The sequence below is a fragment of the Rhinolophus sinicus genome, linkage group LG05, assembly GCF_036562045.2.
Source record: "Rhinolophus sinicus isolate RSC01 linkage group LG05, ASM3656204v1, whole genome shotgun sequence".
Classification (NCBI taxonomy): domain Eukaryota; kingdom Metazoa; phylum Chordata; class Mammalia; order Chiroptera; family Rhinolophidae; genus Rhinolophus; species Rhinolophus sinicus.
In genome coordinates this window covers 108,423,921-108,439,277 of record NC_133755.1, presented here as the reverse complement: position 1 = coordinate 108,439,277, position 15,357 = coordinate 108,423,921, and the positions used below count along the sequence as shown (strand labels likewise).

Here is a 15,357-nt window from a genome sequence, read left to right as displayed (position 1 = left end):
CATTTATTGTGGGAACATTATTGTGTTAGGTCCCTTAAAAGATACAAAAATGGATCAGACATGAATCCTGCCCTCCAGGCACTTACAGTCCACCAGAGGATATCGGAAATGTGTGTAAATAACAGATAGAAGATTTTAAAAGTCCTAAGAGAGGTACAGAGCAGTGCCATACGAGTTCACAGGAAAAATTATTTCTAGCTTGGAAAATCATATAAAACTTCGTGAAGATGAAATAATGAGGTGTATCTTAAAGCATAAATACAATTTGGATGTGGAGGAAGGGGAAAAACTTCCAGTCCAAGGGCACAAAGATCCTGGCAGGTCATAGTACAGTAGGCTCAGAGGAAACTGCCCTGGACTGTCTATGGGGACAGCTGCCATCCAGCTTTGGTAGAGTGTATGTGTGTAAGTGCAATGCAAACTTAGTGCACTAAAAGAGCACCTCCTTAAAATTATGATTCTTCATAATTTTTGACCTTTATATGTTTTTCTTAGAGCTTAAAAAATAAAAAGTACTACTACAACTTGGCATCCTTCTTAGAGTAACCAAAAAATATACCCTAACATTTTTAAGTATACACTTTCTGGTTAGCTTTCATATATTAACCTAATATTGAATTACTAGAACTAGAGAAAAATAGAAGTGAAAAAAATGTGTGATTTTGTTTTATGGCAGTGAATATTACAGTTTTATAAGAAATATTACTCTAATATATTGAATTTGTTTTTTAAACATACACATATTTATGGTTTCAAACATGCTTATTGGGGATTTTTTCACCAAGATTTTACAGTTTGGAATGAATAACAGCATCTGAGGGTTTCATTCACTCTACATGTTACTGAGATGGAGCTGAGCATCATGAAATTATATATATGTATTTGTATGTATATACATACACGTACACATGGGTAGTACAAATACATATATAATATATAGATCTATAGATAGATGATTGATAAAAAGATGGTGAGATAGAGAAATTTATGAAATATTGTAACACTAGAAAGTCATCTGGTAAATTTAATAAGCATTTAATATTACAATTACCATGAAGTTTATTTTATTGAAAAATCAGTCCTTAATTATGGTATACTCTTTTTGCATAATGATGTTGCTTTTATTTTTAAAATCTGATTAAAAATATACTTTTAACATGTTTACATTGAGAACATTATCATTATCTGACAGGAATTCAGCCTGAGCTGGGTGGTTGTTAAGGCTCTAGCTTAGGGGTGCACTTGAGTGTTGAAGCACCTTTTTCTCTGCCTCATGGCCTGCAGGCTGGGGAGCAAGATCCTGGTAGCAGGATTCAGCTCACTTGAGTTTCTGACAGACCACAGAAGACCACGCAGCTTACGTTTAACAACGAATGAAATAAACATTCTAGGAATTTTGAAGACCCCAATCTCCTCTCCACTCCCTTTACTTCCCTCAGATTAAAAATCAATCTCATCATCCATGGAAAGGACAGATGAGATAATTGCTGAAATCCTTCCATGGCATTTCACTTAATGCAGCTCTGAGGGAGCGGGTGACATCACTGGTGTGGCTTTGATACCAGAGAGGACACTAGGGACTGTTAGCAGTCAGCTCACCTCACACTTCCCACTTTTCAAACCAGAGATAAAGCAACTACCACATAACACCCACTCTTCTTTTCCCTCTGCTTGAGAATATACAGATTTCTTAAAACCCTGAATAAGTCTTTTTTTTTTTTTTTTGTATTTTATGAAGAACTGTAGTACAAGTAGTTTCTTTTGTGAAACATGCAGTGAACTTCAATACTCATAATAAACATTTTCCCTGTATTATGTTTTGTATGGTAACTTACTGTTTTCTACTAGTTGTCTTTTTGCCACAAGATAAAAAAAAAAAAAAAAGAAACAAACACATAATATTTACGTAAGAGTATGATGGCAGCAGGTTTCTGACAAGCCCCATTTACATGGCACATTGTTCCAAATGGTGTTTGAGTAGAAAATACAGAAGCACTATACAAACCTACTATTACATTTGAGAAATCATTAGCCTCAAAGGAGTAATAACGGTATGCTATTAAAAGCGTGAATACATTTTCAGTATCTGTATTGGAAAAAAAGTTATAAATATGTAAATTTCCGTTCAACAAATCTAAAATAAAATGCACTAAAAAACTGATATGTAGACAAAAGTTTATTTACACCATACAACATTTTAAATATTTTATACACAGCTGCAGCAGAGAAAGCTACTCAGAGCTTTCTAGAGAAAACTGCAATAATAAAGATGTGAAATATATTATTCATATAAAAGTGAGATTATTACTTTATTGCATTTAAAGCAATGAAGAATGTAGCTCAACAAACATTCATTTAATGACAAAAACTTTGCTTTTATATTATAAAGTAAAAAGTGTAGTAATGGCCAAACAGACTGTTATAAACTTTAAAAACTGCATAAATATATACATTGTGCTTCATGGTGAAGTTTTTTGAAAACTAAACCATATGAAGCGGTTACAACATGAATCGTTGCTTGAGGTTTATCTATAAAGATTACCTTACAAATCCATTCCACGGGTACTTACAACACAGGATGGTCAGAACTGTACACCTGGTCCTCTCTCCACTAGACTGACTAGGGAGAAGTTACCACACGCAAACACCACTGACATTTGACATGGGAAGGTCCTGACATAGGATAGTCACGCTGTCCAGATAGAAATGTCAGGCTTCTCGAGTCTTAAGTGTCAGAGCAATAAATTTTGTCTCCATCTCAGTCCACTTTGATTTTGTTAAACTTCTGTTTGAAAGTCACCCTCTTGCACGTCCAGAGGCAAATTCAGACACTTCTCCCACTCCGCTGGCCTCAGTTCCAAAGCATCCTTTGCCTCTGTGTCTAAGACATTGATGGTGGTATAATGTTGGTATTCACTGGGGTTTTTGAAAGTGTCCCATGGATTCTTGTTTGGTGCTGGGTTTTCCTGTTCAGAAGAGAGCAGAAGAGAGTCATTTATTTGATGACTAGGATTGACTCGTATTGAAGTTTCCAGGAAGAGAGCGTGTTTATAACCTTAATCCATTTTACAGGATGCAGGGATGATTTGAAATTGTGGCCAGCTGCAGGAAATGATTTTGGTCTTCTTGCATTGAACAAATTGATGAACACCTTCTTTAAGTTATCCTAACATTTTCTAGCAATCAAAGGAAGTAAAAATATTACGTAGGCAAAGCGGATGTTTTGTTTTGGGCATCTTGTGAAATGTTAGTATAGCTGTATGTTCAGGTAGGAAGGAGCACTAAGTTACCATTAAAATTAAATGTAGAAAATTTAGGTATTTGCCAGAATCTTTGGCCAAGATTTTTGTTTATCCCTGATGAGGAAATGTAATGGGTGGGGCATGTTCTATAGTAATAAAAAGTTACTCAAACTGGCCATATTTCATAAAACTAAATTTTTCAGTTGCTTAGTTTTCCTCAAAAAATTATCCTTTTTAGAATATTAAAATGCTGCTATGTTCTTTTTATGTAATCTATTCTTTTTTTATGCTGTGCCTTCCCCACACATTTCTATATATTTGTGTGGTGCACTAATTTTGTAAACATCATTCTTCCCTCCAAAGAGCACAGCTTTTTGAAAATATATCCAGCAATATCATGGTTTTTAAGAAAAAAGTCTACCAGCCACCATTCCTTCATATGTTTCACAGTACACACCCTCTTATCACTGCAGATTTAAAATCTGCCTCATTATGACTCGACCCAGACCTTCCATGTTGTAGGTGCTCAATAAGTGTGCAAGAGACATCATTTGAGGTTTCTATAGCCTGATATTTTGCTAAGATTTAGCAATGAACGTGCTTTGTTTTAAATAAGTGTTGTTTAAAGATTTCTATAAAATGAGGGGATTTCAATGGGATAGACTAAACTGAGTAACATCAAAGATCAAGAAGGAAATCATGACTGAAAGCTCCTAAGAAAAACATAAAGCAAAACAACTGTAGTTGAATGTATCGTTCACCCCTCCCTCAACCCCAAATTCTGGCCTTTAACTATAACCTGTTGGGGGAAGGAACACAAAACAGGTACTTGAATTATTATCTGGGTTCCACTCAGTATATTAAAAATCATTTTCAAGTATGGATAAGCAAAAGGGACAAATCTATAGAAATACTCATAACTAGAAATTGTTAAAATATTTAATATATCAGATGGTTTCAGCACTTATTAGCCTTAATCATGAGGACATACAAGAAAAAACAAAGCTAATAGTAAAGATTTAATGAAAAGTTCACCTTTAGGACATGTGCAGGGGATTCATTCTGATTTACTGTAATATCCTAAAATCACATGAACTCTATAGTGTCGTAACTCTCCCCTTCTTTTTCCCTCCTTCCTTTCCTCTCTTCCACCAATATTTATCAGCTGCCCTATGCTGGGCATCATATTAGGCACTACGGAGAATAAGGTGACAAATCCAATATGGAAAAGCAGCATGGTCCACTGGGGAGCATAAGATTTAAAGCCTGATACTTGCAGGTCCAAATTCTAGTCATTCCATTTCATATGAATATAACCTTGAGCAATTTACTCAATTTCTCTGAACCTCAACTTCATTATTTGTAAAACAGAGATAAGCTTTTTCAGTATTGTGGGTCAAATGAGTTGGCAAATTGTGCAGATTATTACCCACTTTGAGGGTGGGGCTGCAAAAATAAAAAAAGTGGAGGGGCCTAGCATAACTCCTGGTATTTAGTAAATGCTTGCTGTGTAGTAATCACAGTCATTATGAAAGTGTTTATAGCTAAATGGAGGTATAAATATAGATATATCTATGGCTATGATCCAGAAAATGTACTGTGGGGGTCCAGAGGAGGGTAGAGATATGGCTTCTTTTTGTGGAGAGCTCATAACCTTACTGAGAATACTGACATTAGGGCTGGCATAGGATGGGCTTGGTCATGAAGACACACGTATGGTCGGAGGTCAGGTGGCTGAACAGGCATGCATACTAAGAAGTAGAAATCCAGAGAGCATGAAGATGGGACAACTCTGAGAACACTGACCAACTTATTTTATTTGGGATAACAACAACAAAAAAACCAACACACAAAAAAAGCAGAAAAACCAGGCAGAGGTGAATTAAAAGCTAGATTATGAGGGGGTATGGCATGCCAGGCTACACAATTTGGAATTTATTTTGTAGGCAATGGGGAATAGTTGAACGTTTGGAGGAACTACAGTGACCTGAAATATTAATCATTAACTAAAACGTTCACTGGTGTGAACTGTGCTGAATCAAGCCAGAGGGGATTATTTACCCATCAGATAAGGGCTGTGTCTACAGGAGCTTTCTGAGAATCCTTAATTTGACAGAAAGTTCAATTAGTTCAATCCTAAAAGGATTCCTGATATGTAAAGTGTTAGGTCATTTGCTTTGAAAATAGGGGTTCCATTATGTTTGGAGTAGGTGTGATTTTCCTTTTATATTTTGATGATCAAGCACCATGGATCCATGAACTAAAAAGGCCAATTTTAAACTCTGTCAGAAGATCTAGATTCTAATTTCAAAGAGTATTATTGCCAGTGCATGACTGATTGGATTTCTGAGAGGTTCTATTAGTGGGTGATGAATTAGTAAGGCTGGCTTCCTTGTTCATCTCCTCTGGCGTCCCATGGCACTCCCAGCTGAACTGTGGTTCTCACTCTCCTTCACAAATGTGTGGACACTCTTTAGGTGAGAGGCCTCGTGCTGCCTTAGTGGTGCAGAACTACTGCATCCAGCAATCAGAGTGGGACAGGCTCTGCAGGGAGGGAGGAGGACTAGCAAGCAGGGGATGGTGCCCACAAGCTCCTGACCTTCCCATAGGGTTGGGTGTGACAAGAGGGTGTAACAACACCTTTACTCAGTGTGATTATATGTCCTGCCTGGAGGCAGGGAAATGGACTAAATGGTCTTTTGGTTTGCCTTTGCATCCCCAAATTCTACATAATTAACATCTTGTGCAGTGCTAGGCAGGTGTTATGAGAGTAGCCAAAAAAAGGGACGACTTTATTGAGATTTTTATTTTGAAAATGTCTTTCTCTACCCAATTATGCAATTTTTCTGTAGCAGTATGCCACTATGAATTATATGACTGAATTAAGGATAACGGACTCACTCGTATGTTCATTATGAATCAAAACTGAATAAGACATTTTTTTTCCGTTCTCAGATATTTAGGACAATAGTCAAGTCACAATGACAACTCTTCCCTCCCTATTCCTAACCTCCCAAGTAATAAATATTTATAATTTTTTTTCTAGAAAGGACATGCTGCTACAGAAATGTGGGGTAATTAGTAGGCTATTTTGGTTGTCAGGAAACTGAGATAAAAATATTTGTGCCATTAATGATTTAATAGCCAGACCATACAACAAGGGGAAATTACAATCATATTATAGCAGTCGGCCAGCTGTATCTGTTGCATAACCTTTTCAGATTTGTAAACATAATCCTTCCCTTTTATTTTAAACAAATAGGGTTTCTCCAGTTTATTTCAATGTTAGCTTTTGATTTTCCAAAATGAGTAGCTAAGGTGTTTAGGTCTAATCTCAATGGTGCAATTCTCATTTGCCTGCTAAAAACTGACATCTTAATATTTGGGGATATAGATAAGGACCACTCGCTACATATAAATGTCTTCTATATGCCTAGAATTGTGTTGGTGATCACATATAATGCATGAGTCCTGCTGTAAGGAGGAAAAGATTGATATACACATGAAGTATTTACAGACCAATTAAGAGCTAAAGTGTATACCGTGGTTCCCCCAAAATGAACCTAGGCAGACAATCGGCTCTAATGCGTCTTTTGGAGCAAAAATTAATATAAGATCCGGTCTTATTTTACTGTAATATAGTTGCTTCAATAGATGCATTAGAGCTGATTGTCCGGTTAGGTCTTATTTTGGGGGAAACACGGTAGTATTTCTTATAATCTTCATTTAACAAACAGATTTAACTATCATAGACACACATTAAATCAAGTGCAGCCATTGACTGATAACTCATCATAACCAGCACTGTGCTAGTACTGAGAGGAACACAAGGAAAATACAAAGATACATAAATTTTTACTCTTGATAAAATAATGTCACTAATCAGGAAGCCAGGACTAAGACTCCTAACGGATATATGGAAAAATCACTAGAGTTAGAGGGTGATTAAATACTAAGTACCTTAGAGAGATATTGTGTGTGTGTCTCAGAATCCCGATGTTGGGAGGAGGAGGAGGTTCATCCAAGGGCTGCAAAGGCATGAGGCAAATAAAAAGCACCATATTTGGAGTAAAGAAGTGGTGTCAGGTGGCAGTCCCTGCTCTTTCTCTTATAGCTGAGTCTCAGCTTCTTACCCTCTCAAGTGCCCTACTCACTTTGGACAGTGTTGTGAGGTATGAAGGAAGCACATATTAATTACTGTTTTCTATGCTCAATTTAGGAGAAAACTGAACTTTAGAAACCTGAGTTGGGAATCGAGTTGTATAACTTGCTCAAGAACAGACAGTTCTTGGTTGAGCTTTCTACTAGTATACTGATTTCTAGACTCCTGGTCGGGTGCTTTCACAAATAATTATGCAGCCTTCTTTGGAGCTCTGACTGTGCCATGCACCCAGTAACTGCAAAATATTATTTTATTTGATGAAGTCATATGCTAGGATTGTGAACGGTGACAACCAACTGTCACAGCCCCATAGTACTGATGTGAATCTCCTGGAGACATAACCTACCACTCTGGTTTCAGGTAACAACTCATTATATATATAATTGTGTGTATATATATATATATATATAGATAGATAGATAGATAGATAGATAGATAGATAGATAGATAGATATAGATATATATAGATATAGAGATATATAGATAGATAGATAAATTATATATATAATGAGGTGTGTGTATACATATACATACACATATATAATTACATTTTGTAATCTTAAAATGCCAGGCATTCAAAGAAAATGGGAATATTTAGTTATTCATTTGGATATTTGAATTAACATTTAATTCTGATGATAAAAGAGCCAAGTGAAGCCAACATATTTTTTATATATAACTAATTCCAATGAAAGCTTATAAATGAAACCATCTGAAGTATGAATAAAAACGCTTCAAGATTCTGTTATTCCTAATTTGCCTCTTAGCACATACCAAAGTACATTTTGGGGGTAACATTTTTTTCTACTTACATACTCTTGTGTTCCCAAGACAATAAGGAGCTCCTGGAGGGCAGGGCTAATAGCTTACATGATACATCATTAATGTGTCTTCAGGCACTGATGAAACAAAGCATACTCACCATACTGCTTGTATTTGGTATATCCCGAAATCTGTCCAAAGTTTGAAATTTCTGATTTAGTTCCTGAAATAGTTCCATGTGCCTCTTCCTTGTATGCATGACCTTCTGCAAGAGAGAATAGGATGGCTCTTATTTCTAATTTGATTTATACATTAAAAAAGAAATTTAATATATTTGCCTTACTAATAAGGGAAATCAAGTTTGGCAGGAACCAGGGGGTCCCAAAAGATGCCACAAATGCAAATGAGTTGCACCAAATCCTTGTTTTATAGTCAGCACTTCTTGAACATGAAGAATTGGCTTTTCCTCCACTTACAAGATCAACAAAAAATAGTTTTCTCTTGTGGCTGCATTAAAAATGTAGCAGTCATTCCTGTGTAAGATTTTCATCATTTAGAGTTAAAATTGTCTTATAGAAATTGTTACAATATAAAAAAAAATGTTTAAAAATTTGGATTTGTAAAGCACCCGAGTCTCTCAATGTTTGGTATGGGAAATATTACTTTTTAATGTTTTATTTCTATAAACACTAAAATTCTAGTTGACTGTACTAAAGGGGGAGCAAAATCCCAGGCCCTGCCATTTAAGGCTGACTCAAAGCTCTGAAGTGTCTGAAATATATGTGAGATCTAAAATCTTGTACTTTCCATGTGAATACTGATTGAGCTTTGGAGAAAGAAAATATGACCCATAGGTTTCATATATTTGTTCACGAGATGGTACAGAATCTTAACAATTAGGAGTCAGAGCGTAAATTGTGTGGTTGGTGAGCTTCTAAAATCGCAGACATAAATATATTAATACTCTTTATCCCTGGTTGCTGTCATTTCTCCCAACTTCATAACTCAACAAATGGCGTCATAAATAAAAATGACCTTAGGCTAAGTAACATGGGCTGAATCTTTTCATATTAAAGAGAATTTAAAAGAGCACAAACAAAGAGGAGTACGGTAATAAATCCCCTGTATTTACAAGTGTTATTTAAAAGGAGAAAATACCTTTCCTCAATTTTGAATTTTACGAGTTAAAAAAAAGTTAAAAATACAGTGTTTCATTGATTCTCCAAGATTGAGCCTTCATATTTGTGTAAGATTTTATAATATTTTAATGTATGTGCTTCATAACTTACCATGTGGATGGCATAGGTATATTATATTCATGTCTAGGCTAGAATTTGAACATTTGGTGTATTGTTTCAATTACCAAATATTTTCAAAACTAAGGATTTGTTTTGAAAAAGATATGTATCTTTGGGGGAACTTCTACAACGCCCAATTTTCTTCCAAAAAGACACTTGTGGAGAGCACTTTATCTTTCAGGAAAAGAAAAGGCAAAAGAGAAATGCAAATTGAATCTTCAACATATTTTAAAATACCTTATTATCTTTTATGTCAACTTTAATTTCCTGTATTTAATGGATCTTTCAGCAATACTTTCTTTAGCTAATTTCTGCTATTTTCATTAGCCTACTTTTACATGAGAAAATTCTGCCATTTTAAGTCTTGCTACAACCAGGTTATTTTCATCTTTACTCCTCTTAGCTCTAGGAATTGGCTGTTGATGAATCAGGCGGTTAAGGATGAGAACATGGCAACATTACTCATGATGGGGACGTGAAGCATAGAGAGCAATTATAGAACGATTAACTTCCCATCAGTTTTGGGGAGAGTACAGGAAACAGATTTGCAGGATTTACAGGGAAACACCAGGCAAACATAATTTGACTAGTGAAGGCTGATGGAGATTTACGAGAGGAAGGATTTGTATAAACAACTCAATGGAGGGATTGTGAGGACTACAAAACTGGCAACCAGTACATTCTATCCTTGGGGAGGCACATATTCCCAGGCAGTACCAGGGCCTAAGACACCGAATAAAATATGGATTTGTGTTTTTATAAACTATAGTTGTCAGAATATGGACTCTAGTATCTTTCATGATAGTGAATCTTATTATATAGTTATTTTCTGCTAGGGTGCAGTAGGAGTGATATCACACTAGTGACATTTCTCTAAAGATATTTCACTCTGTCAGTTGATACATATTCATGAGCACCACATATTGTGCTAGATGTGGAGTAATAATGGTGTGCAAAATCTGGTAGAGTTCCTTTCCTCTTATACCTTGAGGTATAATGGAGGACCGAGGCATTAATTACATAACTCAGAAATATGTTAAATTAGAACTGTGATAAGGAAAACACATGGTGGTATTATAACAGTGATAGAGGGACTGGCTGTTTTTTTTAGATTTTTACTGATGTTTACCTTTTTCTTTCTTTTGGGACTTAAACATCCTGTGTCCCAAAGAAATTGACTTCTGTGGAAAAACTCAAATTAGAACTCAGTTTTATGAAACCTTATAAAGATAAAACTATAATTCACATGGATTTTCTATTTAAATAAATGTATTCTAATTGGCTATATATGTAAAATTCAGGTTCTTTTAGTTAAATTCCTGTCACATGTTATAGGTACTTTCTGTAATAAAGATAAAGGCTTGGTAATGCTCCCTTCCACTCAGAATATTATCACTCACCATTTTTTGAAGCTGTGTATGAACCCCCATCCTGAGTGGACCAGCAACCTAACTGCACAAAAATATTGCCTCATGAATAGTTTATTTCATAGGACTCTCATGTTTCATTTTATCTTTGTAACTCAAGGGAGGCAGTCTTTACAGCCTCTTAATTATTGGTATTAGAGAAAAAATAAGTTGGGATGCACTTTCATGGATGCCTTGAGCACTTAGCAGGCAATCTCCTAGATTAAATACTTGGAACACGTCAAATCTTAACAGTGCTAGGTCCGCACCAACTTGGATTCAGATCTCAGTTCTATCACTTCCAAGTTGTGTGGTCTGAGGCACAAAAATCCAATCACCTTTGACCCCCAGTTTCAGTAGTCAAAATAACCTTGTAGGATTGTTTTGAAGATTTAAAAAGGGATATAAATCACTTATCAGTGGAGTGCACAGATAAGAGCCACTTAAGAAATGGTAGACATTATTATCTTTCTTAATCCTCAGGATGACCCTGGGAGGTAGTTGTCATTATCCTACTTCACTGATTAGGAGACTGAAGCTCAGGAGGCTAAGTGAAGCTCCCAGGCTCACACAGAGGGTGAAAGCACTGGTAGACATTCTGAATCTAAAGTCAGTTCTCTTGGCATGGTGCTATATTAGATGTGTCCCAGAAATTTAGGAAGCATCCTCCTTTAGACTATTCAAGTTTGTGATTATGCCTATTGAGATGGAAAAGATGAAACAACCTAGGGTGGGTTAGGTGCCTTTTGTAGTGAGTCCATAAACTGTGGACAGTGATCATCTTGCAACTATCCCCTACTACTGCATTCATCGTTTGAAAGGCTGGTCTTCATATCTTTTGTCTGAACACATCCTAGGTAGTGACTTGGTATCCCTGACACCTAGGACGGTGTTTGACATTCAGCAGGTGTTGGATGAATGTGGATGGGATAAATGAGTGAGATGGCATAGGTACCTAGGCCAAGGAACATGCCTGCAACACAGAAGGCCATCAGCAATCTCATCTTCTCACCTTCTATTCAAGAGGTCTTCCCACTGGAAGGAAGGCTCATTTTATTGGCCCCAGGGGGAACACTGCCTCCCCCTTCTGATCCCATTGTGGTCCCTTATTATCCGTACTCGTGGCTTATAAAAGACCTGTAGGTAGGTTTGATACAAATAGTTTGGAGGTTTTCTTTTCCAAATTCAGAAATCTAATTCAGAAATCTGTATCACAGAGTTGGGATTTCGTTAAGTCTCAATTACAGGTAAGATAGACATTACTAAATATGGGCTTTTAGCAACAGAGAAACTGTTAGAAAAAGTTGGAGACTCCTTTGACTAGAAACTTTAGATTATGGAGCCTGGAAATCGTGTGCTGATAAGAATTAAAAAGCATTTTACCTGAATTACCTTTTTCAGCCTTAGGAGTTTGTACACCTATATTGCCTTTGTCCACATTTACTAGTCTAAACCTGTGGTTGTTTCTCTTCTTTACTGCTTTGTATATGAGCCTTCCATCCAGGGTGGGCTGTGGAATACTATGCTGAAATGAATACTAGTCTGAAATGAATGCGCAAACTCATGTTAAGGAAGCAACACACACTGCAGAAATTAGGTTTGATTCTTAAAGCTGTGTTGTAGAAAGGGGATGTTTCATATACCTTTCCTTGGCTAGAGTCCCACTCTATCCATAATACAGACTGTAAGAGACCGTTAGCATGAGAACTGCTACCTTAAGGTCAGGGTTAGCAGCCCTTAGCTTAAAACAACCTAATTGTAAATTCCAGGATGTGGGCAGTTGCAGCACAGAGACCAGAAGTCCTGTAGCTTATCTTATACTCTTTGAAGCTATGTAAGTCCTGTAGTTTATCTTGTACTCCCTAAGACTATGGAAAATTACTGAGTGCCTTAAGAACGCTATAAAAACCCTTAGCTTTAAGAGTTTGGGGTCCTTGTTGAAACCCGCTGCGTCGGGCAGAGACTGGGACCCCAGCTAGCTGGAAATAAACCTCGCTGTGTGACTTGCATTATCGTGTGTGTCCTCTGTCTGTCTGAGAGGTGGACGATTCCAGTCCTTAACACAGACCACATAGCCTCTTGAACTGCCTGACATTATGGTATCATTTATGTTTCAAATGTTTCTAGTTGGAGACATACAGCACCCTGGGCTTAAAACAAACAAAAAAACAACAACAAAAAAGCAGACAAAGGGTCTGAAAAAACTGAATAAGGAATATATATTTTTCTATTTTGTCACTGTCAGTTAAAAGGATATTTGGCTACAAATAATTTTGCAGCCATTTAAATTCCGTAACATAGAAGAGATGGATGTAGCATGGGACTGAATTGCTCAAACATTTCCTTCCCTACTACGCTGATTGCTGGGGGTCGGGGACAAAGCAGGGAAGGGCCTCTTATCAACAAGACATTTCTTAGAAATTATATGCTTTATATTTAGGAATTAATGTAAATGAGATAATCTTTGTTATGATTTAGCTGTGTTCATAGTGATAGAAAATTAATATAAAATAATATTTTATCTTTCTTGGCTATGTTTCCCAAAACCTTTCAGTAAAATTTCAAGTCCCCACAAAGGTAGGCCTTGATTATCTTGGATCTGTGCCATTTTGTGTCCTAGCCCTCCATCACCTCATCCCAGTTTGAGAAGCAAAAAGGGTTTGTTGGATGTGTAGGGCTCATTAGCAACTTCAAAGGTGTTTATGAAAGGCTAATTTTATATCACTATGAACACAGCTAAACCATATCAAAGAAGATCACATTTATATTAATGGAACAATGTGACAAATATTTTTGGAAGAGAAGATACAAAATAAATATTTATCTATCTATTTTAACAAGAAGTAGATAATAATGCCTATGACAGTTGCAGAAAGGGTGTTTGTAATTCCATTCCTACGAATTTCTTGAGCTTTCTCCTCCAAAGAAAATGTAAACTACCTGCCTAATATTTCTGATAAAACATCACATTAGGCATCTTAATCCCTAAAGTATTAAAATGCAGATCATCCTATCTAGATGCCTCTTTGATTTCCCTGGATCTGTTCATGGTGCTAGTAGAAACTCAGACCTGCAGAGTCATCTTTTTCTTGGTCCCCTCCACTTTTATCCTATGTTCAGTTAAGGATCAAACTCCATAGATTGTGACTCTGCAGTGTCGCCTCTTATCCCACCACTTTTAGAACGTGGACTCTCATTACTTCTTCCCTGGACTCGTCACTTTCTAATTTGTATTTCTACCCCCACAGTCACCCTATCCAGATCTCTCCTCCCTATTACTGCCACATTCATCTTTCTATAGCCCAGATCAGAGCAAATCATTCCGTAGTAAAACAGATAAACAGAAATTTTGCCTTAGCAGCTCTTAGTAACAAATTAGGTAACCGTTCCTCCCTTAGAGTACAAACTCTTCACGATAGGTTTCTAAATTACTTCCTCTATTCTTCCATAGACCCCATGTTTCAGTGAAGTTTGACTTGTTTTTGAGCATATCACACCTTAGCCAACCATCATGCCATTTCCTCCTCCTAGAATTTCTACTTGCCATTCACCTCTTTGAGACATGTGATATGGATATCGGTGAAGTCCAACTGTAACCACAGAACCAGCTCAAACTGGTCTTATCCTATCTAATGACATACTGAGTTACTTTACAGAGTCAACAGACCAAAAGCATAAGTCAGGCTGCCAAAGTACGAGCAGAGAGAACTTTGACCTCTAGCTGCACCTGGAACCAAAGTCTCACCCTCACCTTGCCCTGCCCGGCACCAAAGGGCCAGGACATAACCAGAACTTGAACACCAGAACCCATTTAAAAGCAGAGTCCCTTGTCCAAAAAGATCCAGTATTGACACCTCTTTACCGTAAAGGGCTGGCGTCTTGCAATTAAAACTCACCCCACCAGCATTTCCACATACCTGTTCCTCCTAACCCATTAAAAACCCTTAACCTAGTCCAGCAAGCAAGATGGATTTGAAGCACCATTAGCAATCCCATCTTTTCTCTGTTGGTGCCTTCCCGATCAGTAAACCTTTCTTTACTCCAAGCTGGCATTTTGAGTTTTAGTCTTTAGAAGCCTCCGGCACATGAACTTTGGTTTCAGTAACACAATATGATTATCTTAAGGTATTACTTCCATAGTTGCCTATTTTCTATACTGCTCTCTGCCTCAGTTTAGATAAAGTGTTTGATAACTTTTTATTAAAGCAAACAATTTTAAAATTTTAATTTTTCATCATTCATTCAGTAAAGTTATTGAATGCTTACTATATACCAGATCTCTGCTTGGAGCTGGGGATAAAAATCCAATAAGGAATGTGAGCATAGAAATATCACTGTAGTATTCTCTGTATACTTTCCAGGAAGCATGAATCAGTGTTCCACCATTTTATGACTAGTCAACACTTAGCTGTATTTATTCCAGGAATGCAATGTTTTCTTGGAGGTGGCTACAAGCAGGGTTTAGCCACAGAGTTTTATGCATATAT

At 36.7% G+C, this 15,357-nt stretch overlaps 1 protein-coding gene and 1 long non-coding RNA gene across 6 annotated transcripts in view; one reads left to right on the top strand and one right to left on the bottom strand.

Annotated features, from left to right (window-relative positions):
- The window catches only part of LOC109456837 (uncharacterized), an 86,831-nt gene that overhangs the window by 64,646 nt on the left and 6,828 nt on the right, over window positions 1-15,357 (top strand). The gene's annotated exons all lie outside the window — the stretch shown is intronic.
- Window positions 2,164-15,357, bottom strand: part of ADGRB3 (adhesion G protein-coupled receptor B3) — a 681,550-nt gene continuing 668,356 nt past the window's right edge. For all 5 annotated transcript variants that reach the window (XM_074333154.1, XM_074333156.1, XM_074333155.1 and 2 more), the window contains 2 exons: window positions 8,327-8,431; window positions 2,164-2,966 (listed from right to left, as the gene is read on the bottom strand). In XM_074333154.1, the coding sequence (XP_074189255.1) occupies window positions 2,778-2,966; window positions 8,327-8,431 (294 nt within the window). In that variant the 3' untranslated portion in view covers window positions 2,164-2,777. The remainder of the gene's footprint in view (window positions 2,967-8,326; window positions 8,432-15,357) is intronic.